The sequence below is a fragment of the Cenococcum geophilum genome (genome assembly GCF_001692895.1).
Source record: "Cenococcum geophilum 1.58 unplaced genomic scaffold K441scaffold_28, whole genome shotgun sequence".
NCBI lineage: Eukaryota > Fungi > Ascomycota > Dothideomycetes > Gloniales > Gloniaceae > Cenococcum > Cenococcum geophilum.
The window spans coordinates 1,555,608-1,573,017 of NW_027137586.1; the positions used below are offsets into that span (position 1 = coordinate 1,555,608).

At 51.2% G+C, this 17,410-nt stretch overlaps 6 protein-coding genes across 6 annotated transcripts; 2 read left to right on the forward strand and 4 right to left on the reverse strand.

The window, feature by feature from the left end:
• Positions 1-169: 169 nt before the first annotated feature.
• K441DRAFT_662017 (uncharacterized protein) lies at positions 170-2,086 on the reverse strand. Its single transcript, XM_067648980.1, has 5 exons — positions 2,063-2,086; positions 1,511-1,987; positions 877-1,464; positions 304-828; positions 170-247 (listed from the first exon to the last, which is right to left on the reverse strand). Exons 2-4 carry the CDS (start codon positions 1,933-1,935, stop codon positions 666-668), a joined length of 1,176 nt encoding a protein of 391 aa, XP_067502733.1. The 5' UTR covers positions 1,936-1,987; positions 2,063-2,086; the 3' UTR covers positions 170-247; positions 304-665.
• A 618-nt stretch (positions 2,087-2,704) lies between these two features.
• K441DRAFT_706338 (uncharacterized protein) lies at positions 2,705-4,270 on the reverse strand (the record flags this gene model as incomplete). Its single annotated transcript, XM_067653652.1, has 2 exons — positions 2,705-4,049; positions 4,254-4,270. 2 exons carry the CDS (start codon positions 4,268-4,270, stop codon positions 2,936-2,938), a joined length of 1,131 nt encoding a protein of 376 aa, XP_067502734.1. The 3' UTR covers positions 2,705-2,935.
• A 1,099-nt stretch (positions 4,271-5,369) lies between these two features.
• On the reverse strand, positions 5,370-5,823 carry K441DRAFT_149828 (uncharacterized protein). Its single transcript, XM_067640182.1, has 2 exons — positions 5,560-5,823; positions 5,370-5,499 (listed from the first exon to the last, which is right to left on the reverse strand). The coding sequence occupies exons 1-2, from the start codon at positions 5,687-5,689 to the stop codon at positions 5,417-5,419; spliced, it is 213 nt and encodes a 70-aa protein (XP_067502735.1). The 5' UTR covers positions 5,690-5,823; the 3' UTR covers positions 5,370-5,416.
• A 3,084-nt stretch (positions 5,824-8,907) lies between these two features.
• K441DRAFT_149861 (uncharacterized protein) lies at positions 8,908-10,049 on the forward strand. Its single transcript, XM_067640183.1, has one exon. The coding sequence runs from the start codon at positions 9,179-9,181 to the stop codon at positions 9,770-9,772; it is 594 nt and encodes a 197-aa protein (XP_067502736.1). The 5' UTR covers positions 8,908-9,178; the 3' UTR covers positions 9,773-10,049.
• A 2,609-nt stretch (positions 10,050-12,658) lies between these two features.
• K441DRAFT_566613 (uncharacterized protein) lies at positions 12,659-14,814 on the forward strand (the record flags this gene model as incomplete). The annotated part of the gene is made up of 5 exons (XM_067643751.1): positions 12,659-12,863; positions 12,924-13,189; positions 13,242-13,400; positions 13,457-14,610; positions 14,697-14,814. 5 exons carry the CDS (start codon positions 12,659-12,661, stop codon positions 14,812-14,814), a joined length of 1,902 nt encoding a protein of 633 aa, XP_067502737.1.
• Positions 14,815-15,261: 447 nt separating this feature from the next.
• Positions 15,262-16,585, reverse strand: K441DRAFT_678452 (Ebp2-domain-containing protein; the record flags this gene model as incomplete). The annotated part of the gene is made up of 3 exons (XM_067651160.1): positions 15,262-15,575; positions 15,651-16,215; positions 16,271-16,585. 3 exons carry the CDS (start codon positions 16,583-16,585, stop codon positions 15,262-15,264), a joined length of 1,194 nt encoding a protein of 397 aa, XP_067502738.1.
• Between the last annotated feature and the right edge of the window lie 825 nt (positions 16,586-17,410).

Sequence of the window (17,410 nt, forward strand, 5' to 3'; positions counted from 1 at the left end):
TGGGGTCAGGAAGTGGTTGAGGTTAGGGAGAGGGGAGGCTATTAGCTTAAGAAGAGGTTGGAGGAGAAAACGGAATCGAGGCACGAGAATATGCAGAGTATTTGAGAGGGAGAAATAAGGAATATCAATGAGAGACTGATTAGCACTGAGTTGAACGGGCATAACTGCTAGGGTATCTAAACAGCAAGCTGATAGCTTGGTTATTATTTTTGAGGGCTTAATTACTTTAGACCCTGCTCCGGTCGCCCTGTAGTTCTCAGAGTGAGTGGAAGCTGTATGATCTGGGAGTAACATGTTTCTCACCACAAGGCACGAGACTTACTCAGTCTAGAGAAAGCGTCAGTTTCCCCTTTACCAAACTATACTTCGACCGTACACCCATTGGTGCCAGAGATCACCACTCTAGTAGTCCACCATAATTAATTACATGACCAAATGACGTACATACTAGAGTCGATCCGGCACTCATTTTCCATCTCTATACCCCATTAGCGTGCAATTCCCTCTTCCACCTAAATAGTTGGAAAGGCCAAATCATGCTCATCAGGATCGTCTAAACATGCACACACGAGGCAAGGTTGTACTCTTACAAAGTTGGAAACTTGCACACCAGCAGGTGCCAGTTTCCATGCCAAACAGTCATAAATCGAATCACTTACACTCCCTCAGCCATCGCAATCTGAGTCTGTCGGCACCAGACCAATAGCCTGACGTTTCCATCTCCCCCTCCACTTCTTCCAACCGGGTGGAGCAAGGTGCGGAAGTTCACTCATCGGTTGGGTCTTCGGATGTAGTTTGTAGCGCTTGCGGAACTTTTTCATGACAGAGCTGTGGCGGTGGTAAGTATGTATTTTGAAATTGATTACGGGGGCTGACCTTGGAGATGGTAGGGTCATTTTAACATCTGAATCCGAGTCCATGTCTGAGTCTGAGTCGACGCGCCCTCGGAATCTGCTGATTGCACGGATTTGGGGTGACTGGGACCCGTTGCGGAGTGCCCACTGTTTGTTGTTATCTCCAGGCAGGCCAGAAATTGGAGACTCTTCCTCTGTGGGACTGTTCTCTAGCTGCTGTGTGTCATCATCCACGAGATCTGTGAGTGATGCCCGTAACACTGGCCGCCAGGTTGCTTGGAAAAGCTCATCCCTATCCTTTATGGTCGATTCGGCAAGTTTGTGGCTCCAAGAAGACGGAAATGTGAAGCACTGGCCCATGATGTCCTCTAGTAGCATGCTCTCAACTCTTCTCCGTGGCTGTACCCATTCCTTTGCCGTCAGGATATGAACAACCCACTCATGCATAGCCTCTCTTATTGGCTCGGCAGTAGCACTGAGGGTAGCAGGCATATTCATCAGATCGACCATGTGTCGGCAGAGGATACGGAGGAAATTCCATTGGTGCGATGCCAAACGGCGCAGCAATTCATCCCACAGAAGGAACGCACCTTTCATCGTGCTGCCCATCCTAGAAAGATGAGTGAGGCGTTTCAAACGTAATAGGAGAAACGTACTGCTTATCGGAGGGAATAACAGCCCGCTCATCCACAAGCAACTCGACCAACACCTCCAAATACTCCGCCCTATCCAGACAATGCCTCACACATCTCAACCCTGCCTCCTTTCCTGCCTCACTACTTCCCCACTTCACACCCTTCGCATCCCTCTTCACTTCCGCCCGCCTGGCACTAAGGTACTTCTTCAGCTCGAGCTGCAAACCTTCTCTCAGCAGCCTCAGATTCTCCCTTGGGCTCACCTGGTCCGGTAAGCCACCGACAAGCTCGTCTAGCCGGCTCCAGTACCAACCCCACAGCCAGTGCAGCGCCTCGGCCGCGATATCCTTAAGGCGGATCAGCGACGGCAGCTCCTTGTGCGTAGCCTGGTGGCGCATCTCGACGAAGCGGGCGGGCATCGCCAGCTCAGTTGCTAGTTCATGCATCGAAAGCTTACGGTAGCTATTCTGAATCGAGTCGCAGAAGCCCGTCACGAACCTGCTCTCCGCCCACATCAACACCCTAGGTGCATGGCAGAGAAACATTTTTTTTTAGGAGTGTCTGAGAACGCACCTGCTGATCGCGGACGCATACACAAGCCGCACCGCATAGTGCGAGTCCAGCTGTCCCCGCGCATCCTCCTGCATCATTGCCTCGACCAGCAGGATCGTCGAGTCCAGCGCCAGCGGAATCTCCGCCCGCTCGCGCCACGCGAGGATCTAACATCGTGTCAGTTCAGTTCAGCTCCTCAGTCCGTCGATCTCCACCCCCAAAGCCCATCTTTAGCTGAATTGTTTTTTTAGACCTTTTTTTTTCCGGAGAACTGGGGGATGCGTGGCTGATACCTGGTTCACGGCCTCCTGGCGCCTGTCTGCGTCCTTGAATTCTCCGAGCCGGTACAGCTGGCCGCGCAGCCGCAACAGCTCCGACACATCGCGCCACGGCGTCACCGTGTATCGAGGCATGGGAGCGGAAATGGCGCGCGCGTCGATAGAGTTGTTTTTTGGGGGCGGCGGAGCTGGGTGCGAAACTTTTGGAGTTCGAGATTCGGTTGACGCCACGTGACGTGCTCGCGTAGAAAAAAAGAAGCTTAACTTTAGAGTTATTTCCGTGCCACCGGATGCGGCGAATGGGAGGGGAGAAACGTATGGCGGGATTGCCGTGGTAAGAGAAGGTTAAGCAGTTGTGATCACTGTCTCGATGAAAGCTATCAATGCTACTACAGTTTCACTGTATTGTTTCAAAGCTACGTAGCTCGAACTTAAGACTCAACGGTTCCTACGAAGCCTCCCTTCGTCCGTGAGGACGGTGTACCCACCAATGCCATCAAGCGGGTATCGATGAATCCTGTCTTTTTTCCCAAACACCAACGCTATGCTAAGAGATCAAAGTATCAAAAAAGAACCCCCTGGCGATAAGCCCTGCCCAATGCTCCAATGATCCAAATCATAACCAATCATACCCTATTCTGGCGTCCTGCACCGTTGGCTGCTTGAGCTGCTGAAACCACCATTCCTTGGTGTACATTTCATCGTCATCGAAGAAAAAACTCTGTCCTTCCATGCTGGCAGGCAATTGTTGGCCCGGGTTTAGCGACCACTGCTGGTCGTCGCCCGCTGGAGGCTCGTCGACACTCCCGTCGTCGGAACTTGCGTCGTCCACATCATCATCTTGTTCTGGCGGCTGCCAAGTCTCCTCCAGCTTGAGCCCCTTCCCTCTACTTTGGAGGAGGCCTGATTGCCAGGACTGAAAGCCCTCTGGTGGATCATAGAGACCCATACCAACCAACTCCTTGCCTGCGTCCTCGGAATCGTCATCTTCGAAGGCCGATTGCGATTTCGCATCTTGTTGTGCTGATGGATGCTGAATGGGAAGAAAGTCTGTAGAGGCGGGCCTTGATATTTCGGATTGTGTTTGAGCCATTTGGGTCCAGCTTTGCAGATACCATGGCGCTGGCTCTATCCGCAGCGAAGAGTATGATGACAAGGCGTATGAGGTGACGGGGGCTGGCTGATGTATGTCCTGCCAGCTAGATCCAGAGACGAATGAATCTCTCCCTAAGGCGACAGTGTCGGTTGAATGAGAAAATGGAGGGAAGTCCTGCATCTGATCTGCGAAGGCGGAATTGCGGTTTGAAAGAGAATTGTATTCAGACTCAAAGCCTAAATTGCGAGATTGCGATTGATACGGGACCCAGTCCGCGTACCCTTGTGTAGGTAAGGGTTCTGGTACCGTGTGGGAGGGCGTGTGGAATCGCGATGAGGAAGGATGCCAGCTCAAAGGCCGTGGTGCCTCTTTCCGTTCTTCAACAGCTTCCTCCTCTCCTCCTGTCAACCCAAACATCATGTTGTAATGATCGTCTAGTGTTGCATATCGTTTTACTCCGGTCGTGGTCTTTCTCCTTTCTAAAACTCTAGGACTATTGTGAATACTTCGGGGCTTCTCTATCCTGGCAGATCGTCGTCCAGACTGGCTTCCTGAGCTTCGAGATAACCGGCGGGTGAGCTGTGAGGCGGCCATTTGTTTTGAGACGTCGCTGACCAGATCGTCATAATCTGGACTCGTAGTAGCAGCCATCGTGAGAAAGGTTGTGATGACTGGGTTAATGCAGCAGTGGACGAAAAATGGACCTAGCGGTGACTGAGGATTAAGATATGGGATGTACGATATCCACCATGCCGAAGCCGGGACATCTGCGTAGGTATATGGTGAACCGAGAAAATGGTACTAATTAGGAAGGCTGTGCCTTACGAGGTACTTTTACCATGTCTCGCAAGTCATGGTGGGATGCCAGGAATAAGCTAGGACGGGCGTCATGCCGCGATGTATGAAAGGCATGCAGCGGGATGGAAAGCTCCAACAGGGCTATAAGCAAATATGGTCATGTTGAAGGAGCGGGTTGGAAACGAGTCGTCCGAGTGGCACGGCTTGAACGCGAACAAGCTAAGCAACGAAATCATAATCGACGACGCAGCCGACGAAGAAAAAACCAATAATGATCAAATCACAGGACTACCTCAAGGCACCTCAGCGCGCGGGTATGTATCATGGCGCAACGGAGATCCGTGCCGCATCTGTTGGCCGGTCCCCAGACAAGGGAAAACACCACTCTCACGACGATAATGCTAGCAATAGTAGTGCGACTAGCCTCCCGGGACTTACAGTGCGACTCAGCTGGGCCCAAAGCAAGGCCGTCTGCATAGAGCGTGGCCGTCGAGGCGGTCAACCGGGCTGGCGACTAGACCTGTGTCGCTGGACGAAGGAAGATGGTGCATAGCACTCGGCAAGTGCAGAAGGTTGGGCAGTCCATGTTTAGCCGCTTGACCTGATGGCATAATTATTGGAAAGTTCGCCGGACACAGGCTCGCAAGGTTCAAGCCAATCGTACGAGGATAGGTGTGACGGGCCTCATTCAAGATCTCGTGTCGATGCATCCACATCAAGGGGTTTTGGGCGCGGTTTCGGAGAGAGTGGAAGGGTGGAGGTTGGCTGGCGCCGCGAGGCAACGAACTTGGGCCACCAGGTCGGTTTGCGTGCGCTGCGTGCGCGCGATCTGGGGCCTTTTGCGGGAAAAGCAGCTTGATTCGCTTTTCCCAGCCGAACGGCTTTGCCAGGTTCCAGAATCGCCTTGCTACCGGCCATCCCTGTCCCAACGACACGGCGGTGCCACTGGCCAACGGGCACTCGCCCAGGGCATGCAGGACCTGATTACTTGGGTCGTACGTGCAACGGCAGCGCCGCAACGGAAATTGCAGCAATCAGCATCTCGCATTCGCACAGGCCCAAGCTAGATGAGGGCCCTCTCAGCCTCGCTTGCACCTAAGCACCCGCCTCCCCAGCGTGGGTGCAGCAACCAGCACTGCGGACTCCGCCTAGCCCGTCTAGGATCGTAACAGAGCGACGACTTTGATCCCGACATCCCTGATGTTAGGCCCCGCCAAGAAAAAGCACGAAAGGCCCTTTGTTTAGTATGTGGAGTCTGCCTCTGAAACGGTGCGGGATGTTGACTGCTAAGGCACATGCATGTTAGGGGGGAGAGGCCCGCCAGTGACAGAATACGGAGCACCTACGGCATACGGAGCGCCACCGGGCTTGCCAGAGGTCGAAAGCTGCTGAGAAGCGGAGATGGCGCGAAGGGAAGGGTGCAAAGCAGAGACACACGGAAGACAAAACGCGCGTACCTTGGCTGCTGCTGCTCATAATGCTGCTGCTACCAACCAGCGGGCACGGTTTGGCACAATTTGGCACAATTTGGCACGATTTTCATCTGCCTAGCCATCAGCACGTAGCAAGGCAGGATGGCAGGCACGCAGGATGACAGGAGTTAGGCTCATCTTTTAGCCATCATTATTCAGCCCCGCCAACACCGGAAGGCCAACATCATCAGCTGGTGCGCATGCCGTATTATCTGCTGCTTTCGCCACAAAAAAAGTCTGTGATGATGGGTGAGGGTCGGAACAGGCTGGGGTTGTCTAGACCAATACCGGCTGCAGTGTGACACGGTGATGGACGGTCGCAGTGCCAGCAGCGCGACAATGCTTCGTCGCGTGAGGTTAAGGGGGTTGCGAAAAATGCTGGCACTATCGAGAAATGAGGAGACGATCAAAAAGACGACATGTTCGGCTAGCGTGCCTGGGTGGACGATGACGGGTCGTCTGAGCCTCTCAAGCCCAGTTGCGAGGGCTGAGCCCATTTGTGCCATCTCGCGTGCCGCCAGCACTGCTCCACTGCCTTGCCCTCCCCACGGCGGCCAGGCTGGTTTCGGCAATGCTGCTGATACGCAGGCTGATAAGGAAAGTCCCCGGTGCTGCACGCAGTGAGCATGCCAGCGCGATGAAGCCGAAGCGCCGGTGAACCCTAGCCCACTTCCCGCTCTGATGATCGACAGTGGTCATGACCCATGGGCCGCTGGAGCGTAGCTTGTTCGGGCGAAAGAAGCCCTTTCCCAGGAAGAGCAGAAGCCGCCGAAGCCAGGCCAGTCCGTGCCAGTCGGAGCCAGGGCATTTCTTAAGAAGCCAAATTTCACGCCAAAGAACGTCCTTCGAAAGTTCGCTTGGCTGCAGCCAGGAACGCCCTCCACCGCCCAACCACTCTGTCCGCCGGATGCCTGCTGCTGACGCAATCCACGCCATCCAATAATGACCCGCTAGCAGCTCCAGGAAACCTGCGCACGCCTGCGCTTATTTCTTCCAGAGCAGGTCCAGCACATTCTGCAATAATAGTAATTTGCGCTCCGGTCATCCCAAAAGCTCATCCCCCCCAAAAAACTACACTTTTGAATCGTATGGATCCGCAAGGAGCATCACAAGGCCGCCGCCTGCAGCTAGTCAAACGGCCTGCCTCAGAGCACCTCATTTGCCCCCGTACATTGGTGTACCACGAGTGACGGCACGCAGACACGCTCCTCGAATAGAAGCGCGAACACCACGGTTTGCACTGCTCTCACGCACGCGTCGACACCGGATCCGGGATCGGCTGGCACCGTTGCTGTTGGTGTTGGTGACTCTGTTGGTGATGCTGTTGGTGATGCTGTTGGTGATACTGCTGCTTCCACTGCTGGTGATGCTGACCAGCTGTGCCCTGGAGGCACAGCGACCGTGACCGTCTGTGTATTGCAGTGGCTCCGAAGCCACGACGCTATGCTCGCCTCTCTCAGCGGGCGCAAGATGAGGCCTTTCAAGCCCGTAGTTTCAGCAGCGCCCCCGCCGACCGCCAATTATTATTACTTGTCTTTTCGGCTCGCCCCATCCTTGACCGAAGCGCAGCTGTGCAGTTTGCAGCCTCAGCCCGGCAATCTGCAGCGCGGGAAGGAAGCACACATCGAAAACCCTTAATGACGTGCCCCCCGCGGGTCCCACGAGACGGAGTGGGTCCGAACGTGGCGTCGCATCGTGGAAAAGAAAGACTGCGGAATGAGCGGCATCGCCTATCAGATTCAATGCACTTGGCTGATGACTGGGGTTTCATGGCAGATGGCAGACGGGCCAAGGGTGAAAAAGCCCTCGAGCCCTTGACTCCGTGAAAACCCGCCGTGTGTACCGTTTCTTGTGCCACCCACCAAGCAATGTGGAAGGTGACAAGGTCCTTTCGATAGATTGGAGAGGCCGCGCTTGGCTGGTCAAGCGCGAGATGATCGTTCTCCAGGTCTCCCCTTCGCTGACGACTCCGTCACTCCGCGTCGCAGGCTCTAGACCCCGCCTGGGGAATCGTCAAGCAGAGGGGATCTTTAGGCTCCCAGGAGTGTTGGACTGCTGTCTCGGCGGCCGGCGGCCACTCAACGATGTGTCCTCAGGGCACGACGCTACCTCCACCTCCTCCACTACATGACTCAGCATAAGAGATACCCGAGAAAGCTCCCTGGATGTGGGCATGTCCTTGTCCTTAGATCGACGCCCGATCGAGAAATCGGTCGAGTTGTTCATTCGCCTGCAGCTGCAGCCATCAATCTTTTACAGTCATGCGGGCTGTTCTTTGAAAACTTAAATCTCAAGACTCTCTTGGCTATACTCTCTGGTCGTCACTGTCGGGTACTCTGCCAAGTCAAGCAGGCAATAGTCTTGTAGGTCCTATGGGTCATGGAGCGAGAAAAGTCTGGATCTCAACGGTGGAAATCTCTATCGCAGGCACCTCATGTGCGGATATGCCAGTGTCATACTCGTGGCTGACAGCTGGGACGCTCTGTTGGCGAGTTGCGAGCAGTTTACGTGCGCTGAACACGAAAAAACAAAGCAGCCGCTGCATCCTGCAGGTAGCATCATGCACCTATGCTGAACCATGTCGCAACTCCCTCCACGTTAAGATGTTGATGGCAGGTGTTAAGATGTACCGAGGCGACTTAAAGTTACTCAAAAACCACCGTTGAAACCTTGACAAGTGTATTTTGCACTCATCAGCCAAAGACAGGCAGTCTCGCATCCTTGTTTGCCGCCTGCTGCCAGCTGCCTCCATGCAAGGCAGTGCCAGGAAGCCCGCAGACATTAGTAGCAAATCCTTTCCTTTTGTCTAGTCTTCCGTCTCCGAAGGAGTCTTTCCGCACTTCCACCTTCCTCGCATGCTGACCTGCTTCGCGCCTCGCGCGTCCGTTTGAATCTTTCATTCGCAGTGCCATATCTCGGGGTGATCTTGATGTAGATCCGAATGCATTCATGCACTACTTTGCCAGATCTGCCCTGGGCGTGACATGCAAGCCAAAACAGTTTCATGTCAGCATCAGCACCGAAATCAGCGCGGTTGAGGAATCAACATTCAATATACACAGCATTTCAACCCAATATGTCCGACAAGGGCCATGACATACCAGAGCCGAGGTCGGAACAGCCCACACCTCAATTACAGGATTTCATCTGAGCCCTGGGTCGCACAATGGCCTTTTTTTATCCCGCGTGTTAAATTCGCCCAGTCCACAATATAGTCTACCCTTTAACTGGTCCAAAGCTCCATATTCAAATTTATCTCACATGCAGATCGTGTCACATTTTGTCAATACGTCCCATCCAAGGCTAAAAACCTCCCTCAGGCCTACTTTGAGCTAATTAAACGAAGATCTCCAGCAGGCACTTCGACTATTCGGTCCTCCTTCACGCTCGGGCGCCACATAATCCTTTGCGTGTTCCTAATCGTTAGGCACGCGCACATGCAATGATTTGCAGACCTGTCTCAGGACTCATGTCCCGCTTATAGGCTAAACTCATGCCGCGGCCGCGACTCGCCTTTAGCACCTCCGACAGGCTGACCATAGGCTTGTCCCTTACGCTAGATGTTAGTTACTCTTATTCAAATGGAACCTGGGTTCGTACCGCTGACGGTCATCTGCGGAGAGGCTCCTGTTGCGAACGTTGCATTCTATTTTCGACCTTGCTCGTCCCACATGACGCATGCCCCCGAAAACCGCGATCAGCCGAAAGCGGTCCTCAAAGGAAACTGGATGCTTTAGTGCGCATTAAAGGCACTACTTTGGGTTCTGATGAAAGGATCCGCCGGAGAAATTATTTGTCTCAGCTAACCGTCTCCAGCTTTGATAAGAAGGAACTGAACACTATGATAGCCGCGGAGCCCCTCCGACATGCTAGACTCACTTATTTGGCAAAACTTCGCCTTGCAAGAGGCTCAACCGAAGTCCCGGGAATGTTCACTCTGTTGTTAACGAATCAACAAACATCTAAACTAAAGCACAGCGTTGTTCATGAACATGCCACGTTTCTCAAGATGCAACTAATAATACCAGCTTGGATATTACAGCAAATTACCATGACAACTGTCAATCGGAGAACGGAGATCAACTGAAAGAGAAACGGATATGTACAATCCGCGGTGGAGACCTCACAAACACATGTCGCGGCACATTTCCCGGAACATCCAGTACGATGCCTACACCGATAAACCCGTTCAAATGACTCCTTCAGCCAAAGTGGCCCCACGGAGTAACCAGATTACTTTTGTCTGCAAATGCAAAGCACCAGTTCACCAGCTTTCCAACATGCTGAAAGCCTTATGTTTGTCTATCACAACCTCCGAAACACCTTGCGGTGGGAGTACAGGCATGCAATGGTGACTGATGATGACTACGGAGTCCGAACGGGGTTTCCCTAAGATGGCGAATGTCATGTTAATCGAACAGCGTGCAACTTCATCCACACAATTAATGCAGTGCTGACAACTAGCACGTATTCTAGGTTGCTTAGATTGATCTATTAAAAGGGCCGACGATCTGCGAACTCTATCCCGCTGCATCATGCTCTTAACGAATGATATGCGAATCTATCTATTCCGGGTATCGCCACGGACAGTAGCACGCGGGTGACAAAACTGGCACTGCAAAGTAGTCATCTTCTTTACAACTTAATAATATGGCAACAATAAATGATACAAAATAATAGAAATACAGGTATAATATTTTAAGGTACCTTAACGCCTTTATCCATTTAAAAATTGAAAAACCTTCGTTGTTGTGGCTTAATAAATCGGTAGAGTTGAGCCACTTCTGACGCTCCCGTGATTTGTGTGGTTTGCAAGGTCACTTTTTCTAGATAGGCTAACGTTAATCACCCAACATCTCCGCCCCAAGAAAACCACCATCAGAAAAAGAACTTTTACCAAGTCGACCGGTACGGTGTGCAATACCATAGCATCAAGCAAACCATCGTAGAGCCTTCGACGTCTTACACTTAGATCTATGAGCAAGAGCATCTCCGTCCTCAATTTTACTGACCGACTCAATGACCCAGACAAGAGCTTACCATTCACAACCCTCCTCAACTTCACTCCGACTCTGATACATTCCCGCGCCATTTGTCCAGCGCTCGCGCGCCCGGCGGGTCGGACGGACTTACTTTCCACTCATCGACCTGGACGTAACGTTTGGAGCTATCAGCAGCTCATGCATAAGTCCGATAAGCTGAAGAGAACGGTCCTACCCTTTACGAGTTTGGTGTGTCACTAGCAAGCATAGTGGTCGATCAACTCGATCAACAGGCATTAAGCGCGAAATTGATGGAGGTCCAGACAGTCATAATTCCAAGGGTTTAACAAACGGTGAGGAGGCGGTGTGTTTCATTATCGAGAAGCCTCCGGTGATTAAATCGGACCCGCCGAACGGATGAGTGGAGGGGTTAGAAGGTAGACTAATACTGGGGAAATCCCCGAAATCAGTTCGTCTTCAGTGCCTCACTATGCGGGTTACGTAGGGCAGGTAGGAGCACTGTGGAGAAGTGCTCGAAAACAATTTGGTGCAGTGATCTTGCATCAAGCTATCGGACGGCCCGAATCTTTTACCGCATTCCTTCCCACCCCTCGTAAAGGCTGGGGGTTCCATTACTGCTTACTTCAATCCTACTCGTTGCTATGTCGTAGACTAATACACATCTGAGCTGATGACTCTGGTCTCATGTCGACCAACCAATGCTTTTAGCTGTGCTATTAGTGCATAATTTCTAGTGGCTGCCTAAACTCTACGGCCACAGCGCCAATTAATCTGAGTGGTCGAAAATATGATCTCAACCACCATTTTATCTGCTATTGATGTTGACAGGCAATTNCATGTCAAGTAAAGCCCTCACCATACAATAGTATACGGTCCTATGCAAGCAGGAGATAGGCCCAGATTTTAAAGAGCAGTGACAATCTAGCGGGCAGATTGTCCCGTCATATTTCTCTAGTTGCCTCGTCCCATCGCGTCTCTCCATCCCGTCAGAGTATGCTCGGTCCTTTCACTAAAACAAACCCTACTAGTACCTATCACTTTCCTTCACGTCATGACTCCAAGCTCCAAGCAGGGCACAAGAACCCAGCGGTTGCCATCTCAGACAACAGCAAAGCCAGAGAGCTGGCGTTGGTGTATACGCATAGAACTTTGGCCTGGACATCAGTTTCCCTATTCCCAGCTCCTCACCCCAAAAGTAGGGACAACGAGGGTGAGGATGAAGAAGCAATCTTCTTAGCTCATGAGGCAGGCTGAACTTGTAAACATGGAAAACACGTCACGGATCCGCTGGAGGGGCGTACTGTTACATTGCCATGAGCAATGGATATTGAAAAGGTCGCGTAGGTACAGCGTTCAAAATCGTAAGGACATCAGTTAAGCTCCAAAAATCTCAATCAGATATTACTTTATGTGCGGTTGATAAAGGCATGCACGCAAGGAGCTATTCACTTAGTTCTCGCCACGCCTTGTAATCTTTGGGCGAGCCATCAAAAGCATATCTGTGATTACTATGAATTTGATACAAGCCTTATGTAACTAAAATCTTGTTAGATTGTATAATGTCATTAGAGAAATTGATAAAATATACACCGGCTTAAAAGTTGTACATCCGGACGACCATTACTGCCAGCAATGTTCCAGCCAATAGTATCATATTGAGGATTTAGTTCAAATTTTTTTGAAATTTTAGGGCGTAGAGAATCTGTCTCTTCCTCATCACAAGATATGCTCACCAAGATTCCAGCGTTGACCTTATGGTGTTCCTTTGACATAAATGATGGTAGGTTCAACAACCTTAAAAAACTATTTGGAAGACCATCACGTGCGCCTTAGAAACTACGCGCTTCCAGTCTTTGACTTTGCGCGTGCCGCACCAATGATCGCAACCACCAATACATCTACCATTCCCACAGCCTTACTCTTCTCATCCACCGCAATCGGGACAGCATGCGCCTGTTCTCAGCGACACAATGCTTACCCCGGAGCTCGATATCCTGAAGCCGATTGACCCCTCCATCACCGACTCTGACCTGTGGCAGCAGTACGTATTATCCAATGTCCAAATCTACGATGCAGAAACCCGCGAGCCCGCGAGCTTGCTCGATGCATACGCCGACACACCGGTAATCGTAGAGGGGAAACTTGAACCCCCCGACCGGAGTCAGCAGCAATACCGTAAGGCTGAGTGCGTCGTTGATGGTGGAAACGCTCGCTGACAAAGTTACTTCCGGACAGTTGCGCGCCGGCCATATAGCAAAGCGGTGGTGATCGAGGTGAAGAATGTTATGCGCTACTCGTATGCGCAGACTGTCGAAACGGGCGAAATCATACTGTGGGCTCTTGGAGAGTCAGGATGGCTGGAGATCCGGCCGGCGCGGTCGTACAAGGCTATCTTCCAGGATATGATACAGGCGATTGAGCTGCTATACTTTGTCGCAGACGTGCATTCAGAGCCTCGGAAGAGGGGCGGCGGCCCCAGCGTTGATTCGGTATTTCAAGAGGTGCGGTTTCGGTGGTTCTATTGGGAGATGTTCAATGCTGACGGGTTAGCAGTATGCGGAGGGCAGCCGCTTTCGCTGTGATGATCAAGAAGAGGCTGCGGAAACATTTTATAAGCATAGATTGTTTTTAATAATGTCTATGCTCAACCGCGCTCAAGGTATTGGGTGGAGTAATACGCCTTTATACCAGCATATGAAGAATAGATTTCCAGTATGTTGATGTGGGGTGGATTTAGTGCATACTAGCTGGGGCTAACATTCATGCAGAAAGATTTTCAAACAGTGCGTGATAAGATCAACGGGAAAGATGAAGAAAAGCCAACCCAGACTCGAGCAAAATCAAAAGTCGCAACATCCGTTGAAAAATCCTCGAAGGTTGTTGAGGGATCTAGTAGATTCCGAAGCGCTCCAAAGCAACAGAAGCCTACAAACGCACCTAAAAAGGACGATAGCTGGTGGGAAGCCACAGTCATATGGGAGATTATGCAAAAAGCCGTTGCACAGGACCTTATCGAGTCTGGCAACGTGACGATTGACGGTATCGCGGAATTGATGATAAAGAAATATGAAATTGACGATGAAGAGCAAGCAGCAAATTATATCCGGGTGCATGCATCTAATCTCCGATATATGATGCAGCACCCTAAACGCCGACGATCTAGTCACTTTGTTCAAGAACCTCTCTTTGAAGAATTAGCTTCAATTCAACTGCCAGCTGCTACAATAAGGAAAGTCTCTCAGATGCAGCTTCGTCCACGAAAAGTCCCGTTAAAGACGGAGTCTAGTGGCGACGAATCAGGCACACCTAGCTCATCGTCCGATGAAACACCACGCAGGCCTTACCACGCTCACAAAGGCAAATCCTCTGTCCTACGACCCAAAATCAGCAAAATTGCCGGCAAGGGGAGGGGAGGCAAGCGCGGCAAGACTAACAGTTCGACCCCATTTGACAAAGACTCGGACGAGATCCTCAGCGATGACGGCGAGCCAATGGAACTATCCTCCCCATCTAAACGCAAAAGTCCTGACGGCCATTCCCTCGCCAACCCTCGCAAACGTGCCGCAAGCCGCAGCCATTCGCTAAACTCTCCTCCCTCCTCTCCCTCGTCCTCTGACACCGAGGCGTCTTCCGACCCGCTTCCGCTACGTTGGAAGCAGAATGCCAGTGCGAAATCAACCAAGTCAACAAGCCCCAATTTCCTTCCCTCTATCATATCTACCTCACTCCCTTCCTTTGCCACTAATGCACCCGGCGATTCCTTCATTTGCACATTCGACGGGTGCGCGCATAAGATATTTGGTGCGAGCACCGCCAGCGGAAAGGCTTTCATTAAAGAGCATTTCGAGGAGCATGCAGCACGGAGGCAGGAACAGCTTGAATTAGTTATAAGTGAGGAGCAGCGGTCAAGGCTTCCCGTGAGGTTCGTACAGCACTTTCACAATTCCAATATGCACATATATCTTATGCACCTATATAAACGAATGACTAACAAGATCTTGGAAACAGCAACCTCATCAAACGTATCCGTGAGATGACGGATCAACAGCAAAGCTTGTTCCAGTATCCGGGCATGGCTTCAAATACCCCCGAAGGGTTTCCAATGGCAATTAAGCGGCGGGATTAGTGCATTCCTTTTATCCACCTTTTTATAACTTGACTTTTTATGATACCTTGTTTCCGCTTGCATGGTGTTTAGGACAGGGTAAGTCTGACAAACACTTACAAGTCTAGATTGGTTGAGCGTTAGAGGAAAAGGGGGGAGGTTGGTGCAGGTTAGGGTTTTGCGCTCGTAATGTCTTTACGAAGCAACGGATCAACGGTTTAGGGACTGGCGCTCAGTGCTTGCATAGCTCCATTTAGGATAGCTAGGAATTCGCGGGTTATACTTACAGCTATCGAATAACACATCTCTCCATCGACAATGCCTAGAATTTACCACAATTCATCCACAAGATCCACATTTCTCCCATCCGCTTAACTAGACTGAATGCTTTTCCAACCTTCACCGGGGTAAAAGAACGCCCTGAACTCCGCCCGATGCATAAACATACCCTCTTTACCGGATCATGCTCTACACCTTCTTCGCCCTCCTACTCTTTCCTAACCTCTTCCCCGCGCCCCCGCCGCCCCTGCTCTTCCCAGGCTTGTCCTCGCGCATGCGCTTGACAGAGAAGCCACGCATGTCGGCGCTGGAGACAGCGTCGCCACTCTTAGCGAAGCGCTTCTTACCACCGAAGCCAAACTTATCGTTCTTTTTCTGCCGCTTGGGATTCGGGCGGCCGTCTTTGCGGTCGGAACGCGAGGGCTTGGCAGCGGCGGCATCATCAAGGGTTACATCGAAGAGGTCCGGTTCGTGCGTTGTGGTGAGTTCGGCACTTTGGCGTTCTGGACAGGACGGTTAGTATGAGATTACTTGGGTAGGACGGTGAGAAAAAAAAGGGGGGGACGGGATATACGTACTCCGCTTCAGCAAGTTAATCTTCTCCAACGTCTCCCGCTTCGCCTTATCGCGCTCCTGCAGCTTCGCGACTTGCACTTGCTTGCCGAATTTCTTCAGATCGCGCTGCCGGCGCGCGTCCGCAGCGGCCTTCTTGCCCGCGGCTGTGTCGATCAGCTTCTGCTTGATCTTGCCCATGTGCTCGTCGCTCTTGACCATCTCGGCGAAGTAGTCGGCTGGCCGCGAGAACAGCACGCCTTCTTTCTTTAGCAGGGCGCGGGCTTCGTTGACGGTAGAGAGTGACTGCGCGTAGAAGGCTAGTTCGCGGTTGAGGTCATCTTCGACGTCTGGGATGGAGGTTGGGGCTGCGGTCGTGAGCGATTGATGCTCGGAGAAGGGCATGCTAGAAGTCGGAAGTTGGATGCGGTGGAGTGCGGAGAGGAGGGCAGTAGTGTTGTTGATTGTGAGACGTTGGTGTGGGAGAATGTCGCCCCTGTCTTCGGAGGCAAGGGATTCGATATCGGAGAGGGGAATATCTTCGTCTTCGGAGCTGGAACTGTCGGTGTCATTGAGACGTGATGTATCGATCTAGATATTCAATTATTAGCCATATACTATAATCTGTATAAATTTGGTTCTATACCACTCCAGCTTCGCTATCATCCTCGTCCTCATCGCTCTCGTCCTCATCAGTCTCCCACTGTGCCTCATCTTCTGCACCTTTCCCCACTCCATTTGCCTTTCCACCTTTTTTTCCCTTAGCACCATTTCGCTTCTCCTCTTTTGGCCCATTCAGCGCCACCCCTCCAACTTCCTCATCTTCGTCGCTATCTCCCTCCTCTTCCTTCCTAACCCTCTTCCGCTTCCTCGCATCTTTCTCCGCTTTCCTTTGTTTCTCAAGCTTGATATCACGGCCCTTGTGCCTATCGAGCGCGCTAAGAAGCTTGCTCTTCGCCATTGCGAGTGACTGTATCGCGCAGCAAAATCCTACCGTAGGAAATGAAAGGAAGGAAATATTAGATTTCGAGGGTGGTGGGAGTTCTGAGAGCTTTGAATTTTTTGAAGAGGTAGGCGCTAGTGGCTCACCGCTCGCGCTTGCGGAGCACAAGGCTGCGGCTGTTTTGATCTCCGCTGGAGCTCCACGAAATTGATTTTCTTCCTACACATCTCATTCAATTTTCGTGAACGTTACAACTGGAGTCTCTGCACCCTATGAGACTTTCGATGGTTTATTCTTACAAAGCCTTGTATTTGCTTACTACGCTACTAATTTCACCGTCAAGCAAACTCCCGATCGGATTACCAAACGAAACTAGGATAGGGCATGTTTAAATGGAATTCAGTTACTCTTCTTATTATCTTTAAGATTTATTTTTACTTTCCCATCCAATCTATGTTGTTGTTGAAGCATAAATTAACCTTTTAGAAATTCCCCACCCCGGAAAACCCCGTAGTATTTACTCAGCTCATATCTTAACCCGAGGCGACTTTTTCTCGACGAACTGAGAAAATTAATAGATTATCATTGAGACAGAAAGATTCTAATACTCAAAAACATTGCCTCTAAAAGGACTTTGCAATTCCAAACACGTGTCAAAAATCCGACTATACAGAAATAATCTTCTACACGGCCAGATTAAACTCACTCACAGACCTATACCACTTCCCAGCCCCTCTTACAATAGCAGTCTGCCCTCAACCAATACTCGACCCCCATTATAATTCCCGTGAGTGTCAAAGCGTACGCTCCTATTTTACACCTTTCTTATCTCAAACGAAGCAG

What these genes read in the sequence shown, in the direction of transcription:
- K441DRAFT_149861 (XM_067640183.1), top strand. Translation starts at nt 9,179, where the DNA reads ATGCCGCGGCCGCGACTCGCCTTTAGCACCTCCGACAGGCTGACCATA.
- K441DRAFT_149828 (XM_067640182.1), bottom strand. Translation starts at nt 5,689, where the DNA reads ATGAGCAGCAGCAGCCAAGGTACGCGCGTTTTGTCTTCCGTGTGTCTC. An exon ending in CCGGTGGCGCTCCGTATGCC is followed by an intron (nt 5,500 to 5,559) that starts GTAGGTGCTCCG and finishes CATGTGCCTTAG; the next exon opens with CAGTCAACATCCCGCACCGT.
- K441DRAFT_662017 (XM_067648980.1), bottom strand. Translation starts at nt 1,935, where the DNA reads ATGCATGAACTAGCAACTGAGCTGGCGATGCCCGCCCGCTTCGTCGAG. An exon ending in GTTATTCCCTCCGATAAGCA is followed by an intron (nt 1,465 to 1,510) that starts GTACGTTTCTCC and finishes TCATCTTTCTAG; the next exon opens with GATGGGCAGCACGATGAAAG. An exon ending in ATGACCCTACCATCTCCAAG is followed by an intron (nt 829 to 876) that starts GTCAGCCCCCGT and finishes CCACCGCCACAG; the next exon opens with CTCTGTCATGAAAAAGTTCC.